At 59.1% G+C, this 12638-nt stretch overlaps 2 protein-coding genes across 5 annotated transcripts; both read right to left on the bottom strand.

The window, feature by feature from the left end:
- Positions 1-119: 119 nt before the first annotated feature.
- On the bottom strand, positions 120-654 carry ADM5 (adrenomedullin 5 (putative)). The gene is made up of 2 exons (XM_032326071.1): positions 587-654; positions 120-375 (listed from the first exon to the last, which is right to left on the bottom strand). The coding sequence occupies exons 1-2, from the start codon at positions 652-654 to the stop codon at positions 120-122; spliced, it is 324 nt and encodes a 107-aa protein (XP_032181962.1).
- A 1455-nt stretch (positions 655-2109) lies between these two features.
- On the bottom strand, positions 2110-12305 carry PRMT1 (protein arginine methyltransferase 1). 4 transcript variants are annotated; one of them, XM_032325009.1, is made up of 11 exons: positions 12140-12305; positions 9919-9972; positions 9264-9365; positions 8313-8468; positions 8108-8171; positions 5876-6018; positions 5005-5092; positions 4782-4897; positions 3751-3901; positions 3388-3509; positions 2110-2411 (listed from the first exon to the last, which is right to left on the bottom strand). In XM_032325009.1, the coding sequence occupies exons 1-11, from the start codon at positions 12173-12175 to the stop codon at positions 2328-2330; spliced, it is 1116 nt and encodes a 371-aa protein (XP_032180900.1). In that variant the 5' UTR covers positions 12176-12305; the 3' UTR covers positions 2110-2327. The 4 variants fall into 4 exon arrangements, with proteins under 4 accessions (XP_032180900.1, XP_032180901.1, XP_032180903.1 ...); XM_032325010.1 differs by lacking the exon at positions 9919-9972 and having other exon boundaries at positions 12140-12290; XM_032325012.1 differs by lacking the exons at positions 9919-9972; positions 12140-12305 and adding an exon at positions 9614-9711.
- Positions 12306-12638: the final 333 nt, after the last annotated feature.

Here is a 12638-nt window from a genome sequence, read left to right as displayed (position 1 = left end):
GGGAGAGTTTTTGAGTGAGGCCAGGAGATGGAGTTAGGGGAAAAAGAAATCTGGGGTCGTGGCCCCAATACCGAGATGGGTAAGCCGAGGCCACGGGAGGGCCAGGGACGTGCCCAACGTCACGCAGCAAGCTGGGCACTGCGCTGGCCTCTTTTCTTCAGGCCAGGGTCCTGGAGACGGAGCAGGGCTCTGGCCTCGCGCCGACGGCGGCGTCCGTAGCTGTGGGGGTCCTGGGGTTCGCGGCCGGCCTTCCCTGAGAGCTCCTTGGTGGAGGCGGAGCTGAGCCAGTAGATCATCTCTGGCAGGCGGTGGGTCTGGCATGTGACCAGGGAACAGAAGCGCCTGCGGTGCTGGGCGACCTGGCGCTGGGGCTGCCTGGGGAGGGAGCAGGGGAGAAGGCCGCGCTCAAACAGAATCTTCTCGAGGAAGGGGTGTAGGTGGGATCGGGGCCCGCAGAACTCCGCGACCGCAGAGGCGCGCTTACAGTTCATCATCCCTCCACGCAGAAAGCAGTGGCCTGAAGGGGGCGCACGCTCCTCGCCGTGTCTTTCCCTCCCTGTCCCCGCTGCCGACCCGCCTTGCTCACCTGCCCACGGGGTCCCGGTCCCCCAGGACCGTGGAGGCGAGAAGCAACACAAGGATGTGGGGGGTCATCGTGGGGCGGGGCCGGGAGTGGTCCTTGAAACCCGTGAGCGAAGCGGCCCCTCTGGGGTGCGGCTCCGCCCTCTTCCCCGAGTCGGAGAGTTCCCTGGAGGCCCCCTTGAGATCCAGGAATCACGGCCAGTCCCCACTACCCACGCGGGGAAAAATGAGGCCTAGACGAGGAGGCCACACCACACCAGAATGGCAAGCTTAGAACCCGGATTCCCACGTCCTACTCGGCCTCCGAGCCCTGGCAGGCACAGTTAAACGGAAGAGCTGTAACCCTGGGAGGCCTTGGGAGAGGGACCCCTTTAAGGCGGAGGGAGAGGGGCGGGGCAGCTGACACCTGCTAGTGGTGACACAGCTTAGGGCTTCCAGGAAAGGGAGGTGCTGGGCTCCTGCGACCTCGACCTCAACCTCAACCCAACCCATCGGGGACCATGAGGTTTCGTGGGCCAGGCTCCTTTGTGGGTTGGACGATGCGGGGCGCACACGGAGCCCTCTTGAATGGTGGACAAAGGGAGTCTGGGGCCTAGCACAGTCAGCAGACGTCATCCCATAAGAGGACTTGGTGTAGTCGGGTGTGAAAAGCCACCGGGCCTAGGGCTCCAGCTGTACTGAAGCACGTGTAGCCAGGACTGTGGACAGCGAAGTCATGGTGGCTTAGGTGACCTGGGTCCTGTGGACAGCATCCTGGGGGACCAAGGACTCTGCACAAGGCCATGGGCAAGGGTCAAGTATATATGCCATGCCTGCAGCAGAGGGTGAACACAGTCCCTGGGGAGCTGTCAGTGGGGCCTCTGAGTCCATCTCTGTAACTAAGGGAAACAGGGAGGCCCGGCTGCCCTCCAAGGGAGGCCCTCCAAGTCTCCAGCGGACTAGGGAAGGAAGCCGACACACAAGGAATTCTCACCCCTTAACACAACCCCCCCATGACTCAGTTTCCCCAGCTGCAGAGGGCAGGACAGTAGTCACTGCCAGTCAGCCCTGGCCTGGCCTTGGAGGGTCCTGGACAGGAAAAAACAGCCAGACACTGAAACAATGTGTGTGCTGGGGGAGGAGGTGGGGGGGGGGAGAGATGGCTTTCTGGGAAACTTAAGGGCCCTGCTATGCTGGGAACCCACACCCCAACCCTCCCACAGCCCAGCAGGGCAACTAGGGGCAGGAGCCCTGCCCAATGGGGACAAGAGGGAACAGGGCCTCAGGGGGCATATGGGGGGGACGGGGGAGGTGGGGGAGAGACATGGACCCGAGGAGGAGGACAGGGGAGCAGACCCTGGCAGGGGGCCATGGATGACAGAGACCACAAGAGGCCAGAGCCAGGGAGCGAGACCTGGAGACACAGCAGGGGCGACAGAGACCTACAGTGACCATCAGGCGCCCATCTCAGGACCGCCAGCTGCTCAGGCCGTCCTAGCAGAACCTGCATGCAGAACCCCAACCCCACTACCCCAGGAAGCCGAGCCATCCCAGCTGAGGATTTATTGGCGTAAATGCAACCATATAAAAACATAAGTTATGAAAAACACAGTCACGATGTGCCCTGCCCCAGCCCAGACCCCTAAAACCCCCTTCTGAGGGAGGGAAGGAGAGGAAGGGGGCGCCCCCAAACTGCCTAAGAACGCCGCAGCCCGTGGGCCCATGCAGGGCCGGCCCGGCCGGGGTGGGAGAAGCCGGGTGTCGCCTCAGCGCATCCGGTAGTCAGTGGAGCAGGACAGCTCGCACAGCTGGCCCTTGAAGTCCAGGTCAATGGTGAAGTCCAGGTCGCGCTGTAGGGAAACGGGAGATGTGAGGGGGACTGGACACAGGACAGGCAGAGGTCTGGAATGGTCTGAGTCGGGAGGCCGCGGCAGGGGGTGTGCCCCCAGCCTCCTCCCATGCTCCCCAGAGACCCCATGTCCTGGCTGGGAGACGCTTCTTTGCTGGTCGCACCCTCAGCACCTGCCCACAACCCTGACTCGAGCCTCGGCTCCCGTGACACCCTCAGAGACTCTGGGATCCCAGCCAAGCCCGCCCCTCCAGACCAGAGCTCGGCAGCTGTCTCTTGCATAACGATTGTTCCTGCCATCAGAACCATTCCCACCAGTAAAGCAGTTACTCCTTCCCTCTTTTCTAAGAGGCAAACATCTCTTCCAGCACACCTCCCCACTCACTGGTCCCAACCCGACTGTCCATACGTCCTCGGCTCCCTGGCTTCCAGAAAGCCAGGCCTCACTCTGTGCTCCCCACCCCCCAGCACTCTCTGGAAAAAGCTTGGGCCAAGGTCGCCAGTAACCGTGAAGACTTCTGCCCTCAGTCCCACCACCTTGGCCCAGGCTTCAGGCTTCCTCCTGGCTTCTCTGGGCCTCTCCTTTGGTCTCTTTAGCCAGGCTGTCCCAAGCTCTGTACTACGGACATCTGGGGCTGGAAATGAGGCTTCTCCACAGTCCTGTGCTAGAGGCCACCAGCATCTTTCTCCAGGTATGAGCGCCCAAAATATCTCCAGACAGGGACAAATGCCCTCTGAAACGGGTGTACCCTTGGGACAACCCCTCTGGCCACAACCCCTGAGCATTACCCAGGCCCATACCCACAGATCCACACTTCTAGCCCAAGCCCTGGACTCCAGGCTCCAGACCCTGTGTCCTCCCATCCACTTGGGGTCTCCCCAGCGGTCGCACACTCAACCGAGTGGAGGGCTGCTGGGACCCTGGAGCAGGCAGTGGAGCCCCTCCCGAGCACTGCCCCGCCCTGGCAGTGTCTCACATTGTTCTTGGCATTGGGCCGCATGCCGATGGTGCCAAAAATCTCCTCTCCCGTCTTCACAGTCAGGTAGTCCTCCATGTAGAACACGGTCTGCTTCCAGTGCGTGTAGGGAGACTCGGGGCCTGGGGGTACAGTCGGGTCAGCCAGGCTGTGGCCAGACCCCGGGGCCTCCTGCCCGGCCCCCACCCTAGGCCTTGGCCTGGCCCTTCCCTCTGACCCCTCCACGACCCGAGTCCCTTTACCCTCATCAAGCCTGAGAGAGGGACTGTTGGGTATGGTTTTAGGGGTGGGGAAACAGACATGACAGGCCCCCGGCTCCCTCGGCTGCCCCCGTCCCACACCCTGGCCCCACCCCACGCTCACTGGTGGAGAAGCCCGTCCTCTTGTGGCAGCGCGTGAACTCGATGTTGAAGTAGGCCACGAGCGCATGCACGTAGTCGTTGCGCTTCACTTGCAGGCAGAAGGGGGACGTGAAGGTCAGGTCCTCCACCTTGACGGTATAGATGTCCACCTCCTGCGGGACAGGTCCCGTGAGCCCCACGCCCCAGCACCTGGCCAGCAGGTGGCGGGAAAGCCTAGGCTGCCACACTGCAGTCCTGCCCCCTTCTCTCCCACGGCCAAAGCCCACACTGGACAGGTCCGCGTCCTGGAGCCACTACTGCCGCTTCGGAGAATCGCCCATTGTCCCTTCCCCATGGCCTCCGCCCTGTCCGGGGCCACCATCAGCACCTGACCACTGCAGGGGCCTCTTCACGGGGCTCCCTACTTCTGTCCCCGCCTCTCCCCACATCCTCTTACTCGACAAATCAGCCAGTGTGACGATTCTAAACATTGTCCATCAGATCACATCAAACTCCTGCTCCAAATCCCTCCACCGCTCCCCGGCGCCCACCCTCCCAGCTGCCGTCTTCACTCCCTCTGGACTTCCTCCTCCTCCACCAGCTTTGGGCCGCCTCTCGCAGCCCAGCGCCAATTCTAGGGTTCACCCCAGTGTCCAGCTCAGTGCGCGCACAATGGGGGCTCAGAACCGATCACTGGCCCGGCAGCCCTCATCAGCTCACTCGTGGCCTTGGGCTTCTTGCATCTGGGGCACAGCCAAGGGGCTTAGCTGCCTGGCTCACGGGTGCCCCCGTGGGACGCATCCCCCAGAGCAGTCTATGCCGGTTGGGTCTTGCTCACCCTGGCACCTGGAACCCCAACCCAGCTTGGCTCATAAGCTTTTTAAAGGGATCCAGTGGCTTCTCCGGGCCTCTACCACCACCTCTGGCCGACTGGCCAGACTCCCAGGCCTCAGGCAAACACTGCGAGACCTCCTGTCTTGCTCAGGCTCAGGCTCAGCTGGTGGCCCTTCCTTGGTTCCGCCCCTGGGGACACCGGCCACACCCCGCCCTCACCTTTATGAGGCAGGCGTTGGTGACCAGCTGCTTGGGGTCCACCACATCCACCAGAGGCTCCTTGATGGCCACATCTTTGATGCAGGACATGTCAAAGCCATATACGTTCTCCCACCCTGGGGAGGCAGGCAGGTAGGCAGGAGGAGGGGTGAGTCCATCAGGGGCGCCCAGCCCAAGCCTGCCCTGCCCCCCGGAGTTCCTAGGGGGCCTCCCCCGAGCTCACAGTGAATCTTGTAGTCTTTGTACTGCCGATCTTCAATGGCTGTCACATACAGTGTGGCTCGGTCCGGGAAGATGAGGCCATCGGGGGCCTGCCAAGGGGGAGGGGGTGTGAAGAATGTGGGGGGCCTTGGAACACTGCCCCCAAACCTTGACAGTTTGGGTCTCTATCCACACACACTATCCCCACACTGGTCTGAGCCACCCGGGCTCCTACAATGGCCTCCTCACTGGTTACTGGCTTCTGCCCTCACACCCACCTCTACTCCCCACATGGCTGCCGGAAGGCATCCAGGAGCACCTAAGTCTCAGACCTGTCCTTCACAGGTTGTAAAAGATCTGCAGCATCCTCCCCGGCTCCTCTTGCGACGGGGTGCGCAGGCCCCTCCACCCCCTTCCCTTCTACTGTTCTTCCTGACCCCCCCCAGTCCACTCCCTGCTGTTCCTCAACACCCAATAAGGAACACTCCTGCCCCAGGACCTTTGCACCAGTTCTTCTGCCCAGACGTTCTTCACCCCGGATCTCCTATGGCTCCTACCCCCTGTTCAGGTCTTAGTCACCTCCCCCTGGGAGGCCTGCTTGGATCTGAGCACCTGGAACCATGGCCCTCCAGCCTCTCCCCCATCCTTCTGCCTTGCTGTGGTCTTCTTCCCAGCACCACCCACCTCCTGACACTGTCTGCTTGTTACTGTCTAGCTCTGGTGCCTGTGACCTCCCATTCTGGCTCTGGGCCCTGCAACATCTGGGCCATCAACCCCCTACATGAAATCCCCGCTGGGGGAAATATCTAGCCCAGCTTTTGGTTTTCTGCCCAGACCCCTGATGATAGGCGCTCAACCTGTGTGAGCTGTTCCCACCCCAGCGCAGGCCTCACCAGCCACTTGTCTCGGGCATAGAGCACGGTGTTGAGCATTGACTCGTAGAAGAGGCAGTAGCCCATCCACTCGCTGATAATGATGTCCACCTTCTCCACCGGAAGTTCCACCTCCTCCACCTTCCCCTTGATGATGGTCACCACTGCGGGGGGCAGAGACAGCCACATGCAGCCAGCCCCATGGCGACCCATTCGCTCGCCTCCCCTGCGGGGCCAGGGCCCGGGGACCCCGCTGGAGCTGCCCCCGTCTCCTCAAGGAAAGGCTGGGAGCTGCAGGTAGACATCTTCAAAGAACTCTGCTGGCTGAAGCCACACTCTCTGAACTCAGGGTTTTCTGCTTTGGGTTTTGGTTTTTTTTCCTAAGTAATCTCTATGCCCAACGTGGGGCTCGAACTCACCACCCCAAGTCCAAGAGTCACACACTCTACAGACCAAGCCAGGCAGGTGCCCCTCTATTAACTCAGTTTTAAAATTCATTCATCTCTCTAGATGTTTTGTTGGCTCCAACCCACTGAGCCACCGAGGCACCCCATCTCTAGATGTTTTTGTTTTTTTTTTAAAGATTTTATTTATTTATTTGTCAGAGAGAGAGCGAGCGAGAGCAAGCACAGGCAGACAGAGTGGAAGGCAGAGTCAGAGGGAGAATCAGGCTCCCTGCGGAGCAAGGAGCCCGATGCGGGACTCGATCCCAGGACGCTGGGATCATGACCTGAGCTGAAGGCAGCTGCTTAACCAACTGAGCCACCCAGGCGTCCCTCTAGATGTTTTTAAGGCAGAAGCAGAAATGCATGGATTAGGCACAGGATGGTAAGACTGCGTGGTCTTGTTCTTTAAAAGGGTCTATCAGGGACTGACACGCACACACACACGGTAGGATTTATAGGAGAAATGACATCATGTTTGAAACTTGCTTCCAGGGGAGATATATAAAGCTCAGTGGTATGTATCTGGGGGCTCACTATACTAATCTCTCTCTCTATATATATATATACACATATATAAATATATATAATCTCTTTTTAAAAAAATCACTTCATGGGGCGCCTGGGTGGCTCAGTTGGTTAAGTGGGTTAAGCCTCTGCCTTTGGCTTAGGTCACGATCTCAGAATTCTGGAATCAAGCCCCACGTCAGACTCTCTGCTCAGCGGGGAGCCTGTTTCTCCCTCTCCCTCTGTCTGCCTCTCTGCCTACTTGTGATCTCTGTCAAATAAATAAAATCTTAAAAGAAAACAAAAGTCACTGCAGGGGCCCCTGGGTAGCTCAGTCAGTTAGGCATTCCACTCTTGGCTTTGACTCAGGTCATGATCTCAGGGTCAGAGGATATGACCCCGTGGTGGGCTCCGCGCTTGGTGTAGAGTCTGCTTGAGATTCTCTCCCCCTCCTCCTCCCTGCACTCACTCAATCAATCAACAAAATCTTAAAAACAAAAACAAAAACTTCAGTTTCTAGAATGCTAGGAGCCTCCACACACAGAAAACCCATCCATCTTCCCACATGCGCTGCCCCAGGAACCTGGCAGGTAGGAACTCAAAGGCCATGTGGCAACATCTGCACCACCGGCCTTTGTGACCTGAGCTACCCTCCTTTAATAACCCGGCTTTCCAGATGCTCAAGTTCCTGCATGAGCCGACACTGTGGGGAAGGGGATGAGCATCGCAGGGGCTACTGGAATGCCCGCCCCCAGGGGCCTGAAGAAGGGAGCTGCAGGACACGCGGGCCACAGTGGTCATAGGAAAGAGCAAGAACCTCTCACATCTGGAAACGTGTGCAACTACACGGTGAGCAGGTAGAGGAAGTGAGGGCGAAAGCCTCGTGTGAAATGCTATTTACGTACAAGACGAGCACGTGGGCGTGAAAACATTTACACATGTACAAGCCTGTGGGTGCAGACTTCTCCGGAAGGGAATGTGGGCTGAACTTAAAGGGGTGGCCAAGAGACTCCTCACCACGGACCCCCCCACGCCTCTGCGAGCTACAGAGTGCTCCCTGCCCCAGGGTTTGACGGGTGAGGCCCCTAGCTCAAGACCTCGCCACTCAGTTTCTAAACCGGCAGAGCCAGCTCCTTGTCACTACCCGTTGTTGTGGGTGCTGAGAAGGGGGGATTCTTAGAGCCCATGGCGGGAGAACAGCTGAATCTGTTCAGTGACAATCCCTACCCCACTGCCAAGGGTCCCAGGGAAGCGGGAAATCACCCACTCCATCCCCACAAACCCATTCTCTTCCTGGGCTCACCATGGTCTAACTTGTTGGCTTTGACGATCTTCACCGCATAATCAGAGATACTGGAACACTCGATCTGGGGGCCCAGGAAGAAGGGAGGGTGAGACCCCCCCCACTCCCACCCTCCACCCCCAGTCCCCTCCATCCAATCCCTGAGCCCTGAGGGGCCCCTCTCCGTCCCCAGGCCCTGACCCACCCGCCTACATGCGACACTCACCCCAATGACCTTGCGGGCTCCAGCCTTGGCAGCAAACATACAGAGGATCCCCGTGCCGGAGCCCACGTCCAGCACCACCTTGTCCTTGAAGAGGTGCCGGTTGTGAAACATGGAGTTCCGGTACGTGAGGGTGCGTACCTCATCTTTCAGCATCTCCTGGACAGGGACGTGGGGGCACAAGGTACAAACATGCCATGAGGGGACCCGCGTTCCCAGCTGGAAAACGGTGTGCTGGCCTCTGACACACTGGCAGTTTGGAGAGCCAGAGCTCAGTCCTCCCACTTCCCCAGTCCCCTTGGAACAAATCGTTTCCTTCCCACCTGCCTCAGTTTCCCTATTTGTAAAATCAGACTGGATAGGCTAAACTCCCTACTGCCTTGGCCTGATTTTACCACTGCCTCCCAAGTTCTATTTCCTCGGCTTTCCCCAGAATTTAGTGCCACTGAACTGTACTACGCCGTAAGGAAATTTTTGTTACGTATCTTTTACCACAATTTAGAAAAGAGGTTTCAGCAAAAGGAAAAAAAAGAAAAAGAGAAAGAGAAAGAAAAAAATGTTCAGAATCCCATTCCCACCGCTTTCTTGTACAGGATCTCCCTGAGACAGGGTCCAGAAGCAGGGGGCACGGCAGGCGGGAGCAGCTGGGGGACAGTTCCACCGCGAGCCACTAGAGGGCGGCGGAGACTGGCAGGCCCTGACCTCCCGCTGAAGTCGCAGGCAAGCTCGCCTGCGCTCCCGTTCCCACCCCAGCCTCCCGAGAGCTCCTGGCGAAGCTTCGTCTCCAAGGCAACGGCTGGGAGAGGCGACCCCGGGGTGTGTGCCTCACACCCAGAGGGGCGGCTGGGCTCGGTGCCAGAGGAGGCAGTGCGCATGCGTGAGAAACTGAGTTCCAGCCCTCCCAAACATTAACCCCCTCAAGATCCAGCAGCTTTAGAAGCTGTTCACACTCACCTCGTGAATGCCGAAGTGAGCATAGGAATCAAAGTAGTAATCTTTGGACGTCATGTCCTCAGCATTGGGCTTCTCGCTGCTTTCTGCCTGGCCGCAGGAGACCTGGGAGGAGGTGGATGGGAGCATGGGTCAAATCTGAAGGCTCTCTAAGGCCTCTTAAACCTCCAGGTCCCTACTTCTCCCTGGAGAACAGACACACACACCCCAAATCATACCATGGCAATCCTACAGACCCCGTCTGCCATCTTGCCTCCCCAAACCCCAAAACCTACAACCCCACTCTCCTCTTCCAGGACCTCCCCCCCAGAGCACCATCCAGGGGAGTACCCAGATACCTCAGCCACGCCTACCATCTCTCCAGTCTCTCTGCCCCCGTCTCTAGCTCAGCCCACAGCTGGGGAGGGGAGGGGAAGGCAGAATTGGGGCAGACACGGGAAGGGGAAAGGGGGGGCTGGAAATGGAGTTAAGGAAGTAGCCACAGTATTTGGGGAGGCCAGATGGGAGCCACAAACCTGGAGGGGGGTTGTACTAACAGTTTGGGGGCACAGGGTAAACTGATTTGAAGCAAGAGGAATCATGGTTAGGTTGCCTGAAAGGGCCTGGGATGTGGCAAGATATATTTATATGGGGAAGGGTCTCACAAAAGGATATTTACTTCTTCAAGAGGCGGCTGGAGGCTCATCCCATTAGCCAAGGTGGCTACAAAATTCTAGGAGAGAGTAACAGGGAGACAGGATTAGCTACTGGGAGCGGCTAGGGGAGGGCCAGGCCAGGGGACCCCAGCTCACAGGGGAGGGGGTGTTTCTTGCAATTTTCCTTTTCCTTGGCATGGCAGGATGAGGCAGCAGAGGGAGCAAGAAAAGAGGCAGGGATGTTTTTAAAAGGGATGGGAGAAGTGGGGGGAGAAGAGATGGGGTTCTGTCCCAGCTATGGCTGGAGAGATGGTGGCCCGCCCCCACGCTGTCCCTCTCTGGCCAGACACCTGACCATACACACCTCCCCCAACCAGGACAGAGGAACTGGCACCCAGCAGGCACACAGGCACTGCCAGCTGTCGCTCCCCCTCATCATCTAATCCCCCCAGATTAGGTGACATTTCCTGACACACACACCCCATCCTGGGGTGCCATGAGTAGCTAGGGGAGGGGAGGGCTGGCAGGATGTGCCCACTGGGCATCTGCCACCTCTGCAAACAAGTCTCTTGTCTGAGAGGATTCCAGAAAGGAGGTGTGGCACAAAGGCACCCCCACCAGAGTTGGCACTCTGAGCCCTAGCTCCTGCCTTGGACTCAGGAAGCCCCAAACAAAACCACCTGGAGCCACTCTCCTAGCTTAGCACCCTCTTCCCAGGAAGGCAGAATCCCACGGAGGAGGAGGCCAGACTCTGGACCCTCAAACCCCACGACACGACACCTTGGGGTGTGGGGCCAAGTCCTGAGGCAACCTCTAAGAAAGATATTTCCTCCACCCATAAGGACCCTGGTCCAGAAGAGAGTCAAGGTGGGTGGGAGTCACTGGAGTGACCCCTAGGAGCTGCCTGCCCCACAACACTACAAGGCAAAGGAGGGAGTCCGCAGGCCCCATCAGACTACATCTCTTCCAGATGTGACCACCCTCCAGGCGCCAAGAAGCACAAAGTCACAGACATGACCCACAGAGCTCCAAGCCCCGCCCCTATTCTCTCAAGCCAGCGAGGACACCTATAAAAAAGGGTGACTGGTAAGGGGATTTCCCACTGGGACACATTTCTCAATACCACTAATACCAAGACAGCGCAAGTCCCAAGAGGTCCTGAAATAGCACCGGAGCCAACCCCACATGGCTGCACAAGAACCAAACCGCTCAGGAAACCATTTCAAGCCTTCAGGCTCAGGACTCTCAAACAGAGCTTCAGGAAGGGGGAGGTCATCTACCACCTTCGCATATGCGCCCGGGAGAGACAGATCTCCAATAGGTGGTAAAGCTAGTAGCTCATATTCCCCACATCCTCTTCCCAGCAGAGACTCTCCCTCCCCTCGCCCGGGAGGGCTTCAAAGGGGGAGATGGGCTTTGGGACACGCCCCATGAAAAAGATGTCCCTCCCACACACCCAGAAATGGCCACAAGGGGGTGCACGACACCTTATCGGGAAGGATCTCCTTCAACTAGAGGCCCCCCCACCACCCAGGGGGAGGTCACAGGGGCATGCCCCATCCCCCCAGCTCCCAAAGCCCCGAGCAGGGGAGAATCCAGGGACAGGAAAACGGGGGTCCGGAGGGAACCAATTTTCCCTCTTCCTCCAATCCCAAGCCAGGAGAGCACGAAACCTGGACCGAAGCCTAAGCATATGCCTCGGTATCAGGAACGGGGTTTTGGAGAATAGAGATACACTGCGCCTCCCGAAAGACTCTTAACTTCTCGTAGGGACCGAAGCAAGCCCTCCCCGAAGGGTACATCGCGATCCCGGGGGAGAGGGCAGGGGGCCTCCTAGGGAGGGTCGGAGCCTCCTCTCCGCCCCCCCCCGGGGCGCCCCTCCCCCGGCCGGGGGCGGGGCCTTTGTCCCGCACGTGGAGCCCGCCGGGCCACCGGGCACGGCACACCCCCTCCCCACCCACCGTGCCTCGGCCACGTGGGGGCCAGGCCGGAAGCGCCCCCAGCCCTCCTCCACGTGGGAGGGGGCACAACACCCTCGGCTTGACCCGGTGCCGCAGGCCCTCGAAAGCCAGGAAACCCGCACCTCAGACTATATCCCGGGATCCGGAGCATGCGGCGTCCCCTCCTTACGGCTGAGAGCCTTCAGCCCCAATCCGCCCATTCGGAGCCCCTTCCCCACGACGGAGGCATACAACATCGACCAACAAACCGCCCCCCACCCCCGACGGCGCTCCAGGCGCTCACCTCCATGATGCAGTTCGCGGCCTCGGCTGCCGCCATCTTCACCCGCACCTACTCCTCCTCCTACCGCCGCGACCCCCCCCTTTCTCCGCACTCCCCCGGGACCGCCTTATACCGGAGGGTCCACGTCCCGCCCACAACGACCCCGCCAGGAGATTTCATTGGCAATGGAGGCGGCCCGTCTGAGAATGTCGTTTACCAACTGGGCAAAGAAGACGCCCATCAAAGTTGAGGGTCCCGCCCAGTCTGGTGTGCAGAGCCCCGCCCCCTTAACTCGACCGGGATGGGAAAGACTGCCCGTCTATCGCAAGAACCACGACTGATGATTGGGCAAAATCTACAAGAAGTTCCCGCCCCCGTCCACCCCAGCACCGCCTCAAAGCTTCCCGACGGGCTCCGCGCTAAGCGGACATCTTGAAAAAGAGCTGTCCATCACCAAAACAACCCGCCTCTTAGTAGCTGCTATTGGTTTATCCTGGGTGTGACGTCACGAAGCCTTTAG

The sequence above is a fragment of the Mustela erminea genome, chromosome 19, assembly GCF_009829155.1.
Source record: "Mustela erminea isolate mMusErm1 chromosome 19, mMusErm1.Pri, whole genome shotgun sequence".
Classification (NCBI taxonomy): Eukaryota; Metazoa; Chordata; class Mammalia; order Carnivora; family Mustelidae; genus Mustela; species Mustela erminea.
This window is presented reverse-complemented; position numbering and strand designations above follow the sequence as displayed.

Bases quoted from the DNA above. Each gene is read 5' to 3' on its own strand.
- ADM5 (XM_032326071.1), bottom strand. From the start codon at position 654: ATGACCCCCCACATCCTTGTGTTGCTTCTCGCCTCCACGGTCCTGGGG. The intron at 376-586 runs GTGAGCAAGGCG...CTCCCTCCCCAG, and splicing joins GACCGGGACCCCGTGGGCAG to GCAGCCCCAGCGCCAGGTCG.
- PRMT1 (XM_032325009.1), bottom strand. From the start codon at position 12,175: ATGGCGGCAGCCGAGGCCGCGAACTGCATCATGGAG. The intron at 8,469-9,263 runs GTGAGTGTGAAC...GTCCCTGTCCAG, and splicing joins CTCACTTCGGCATTCACGAG to GAGATGCTGAAAGATGAGGT. The intron at 3,902-4,781 runs GTGAGGGCGGGG...CCTGTCCCGCAG, and splicing joins CCAACGCCTGCCTCATAAAG to GAGGTGGACATCTATACCGT.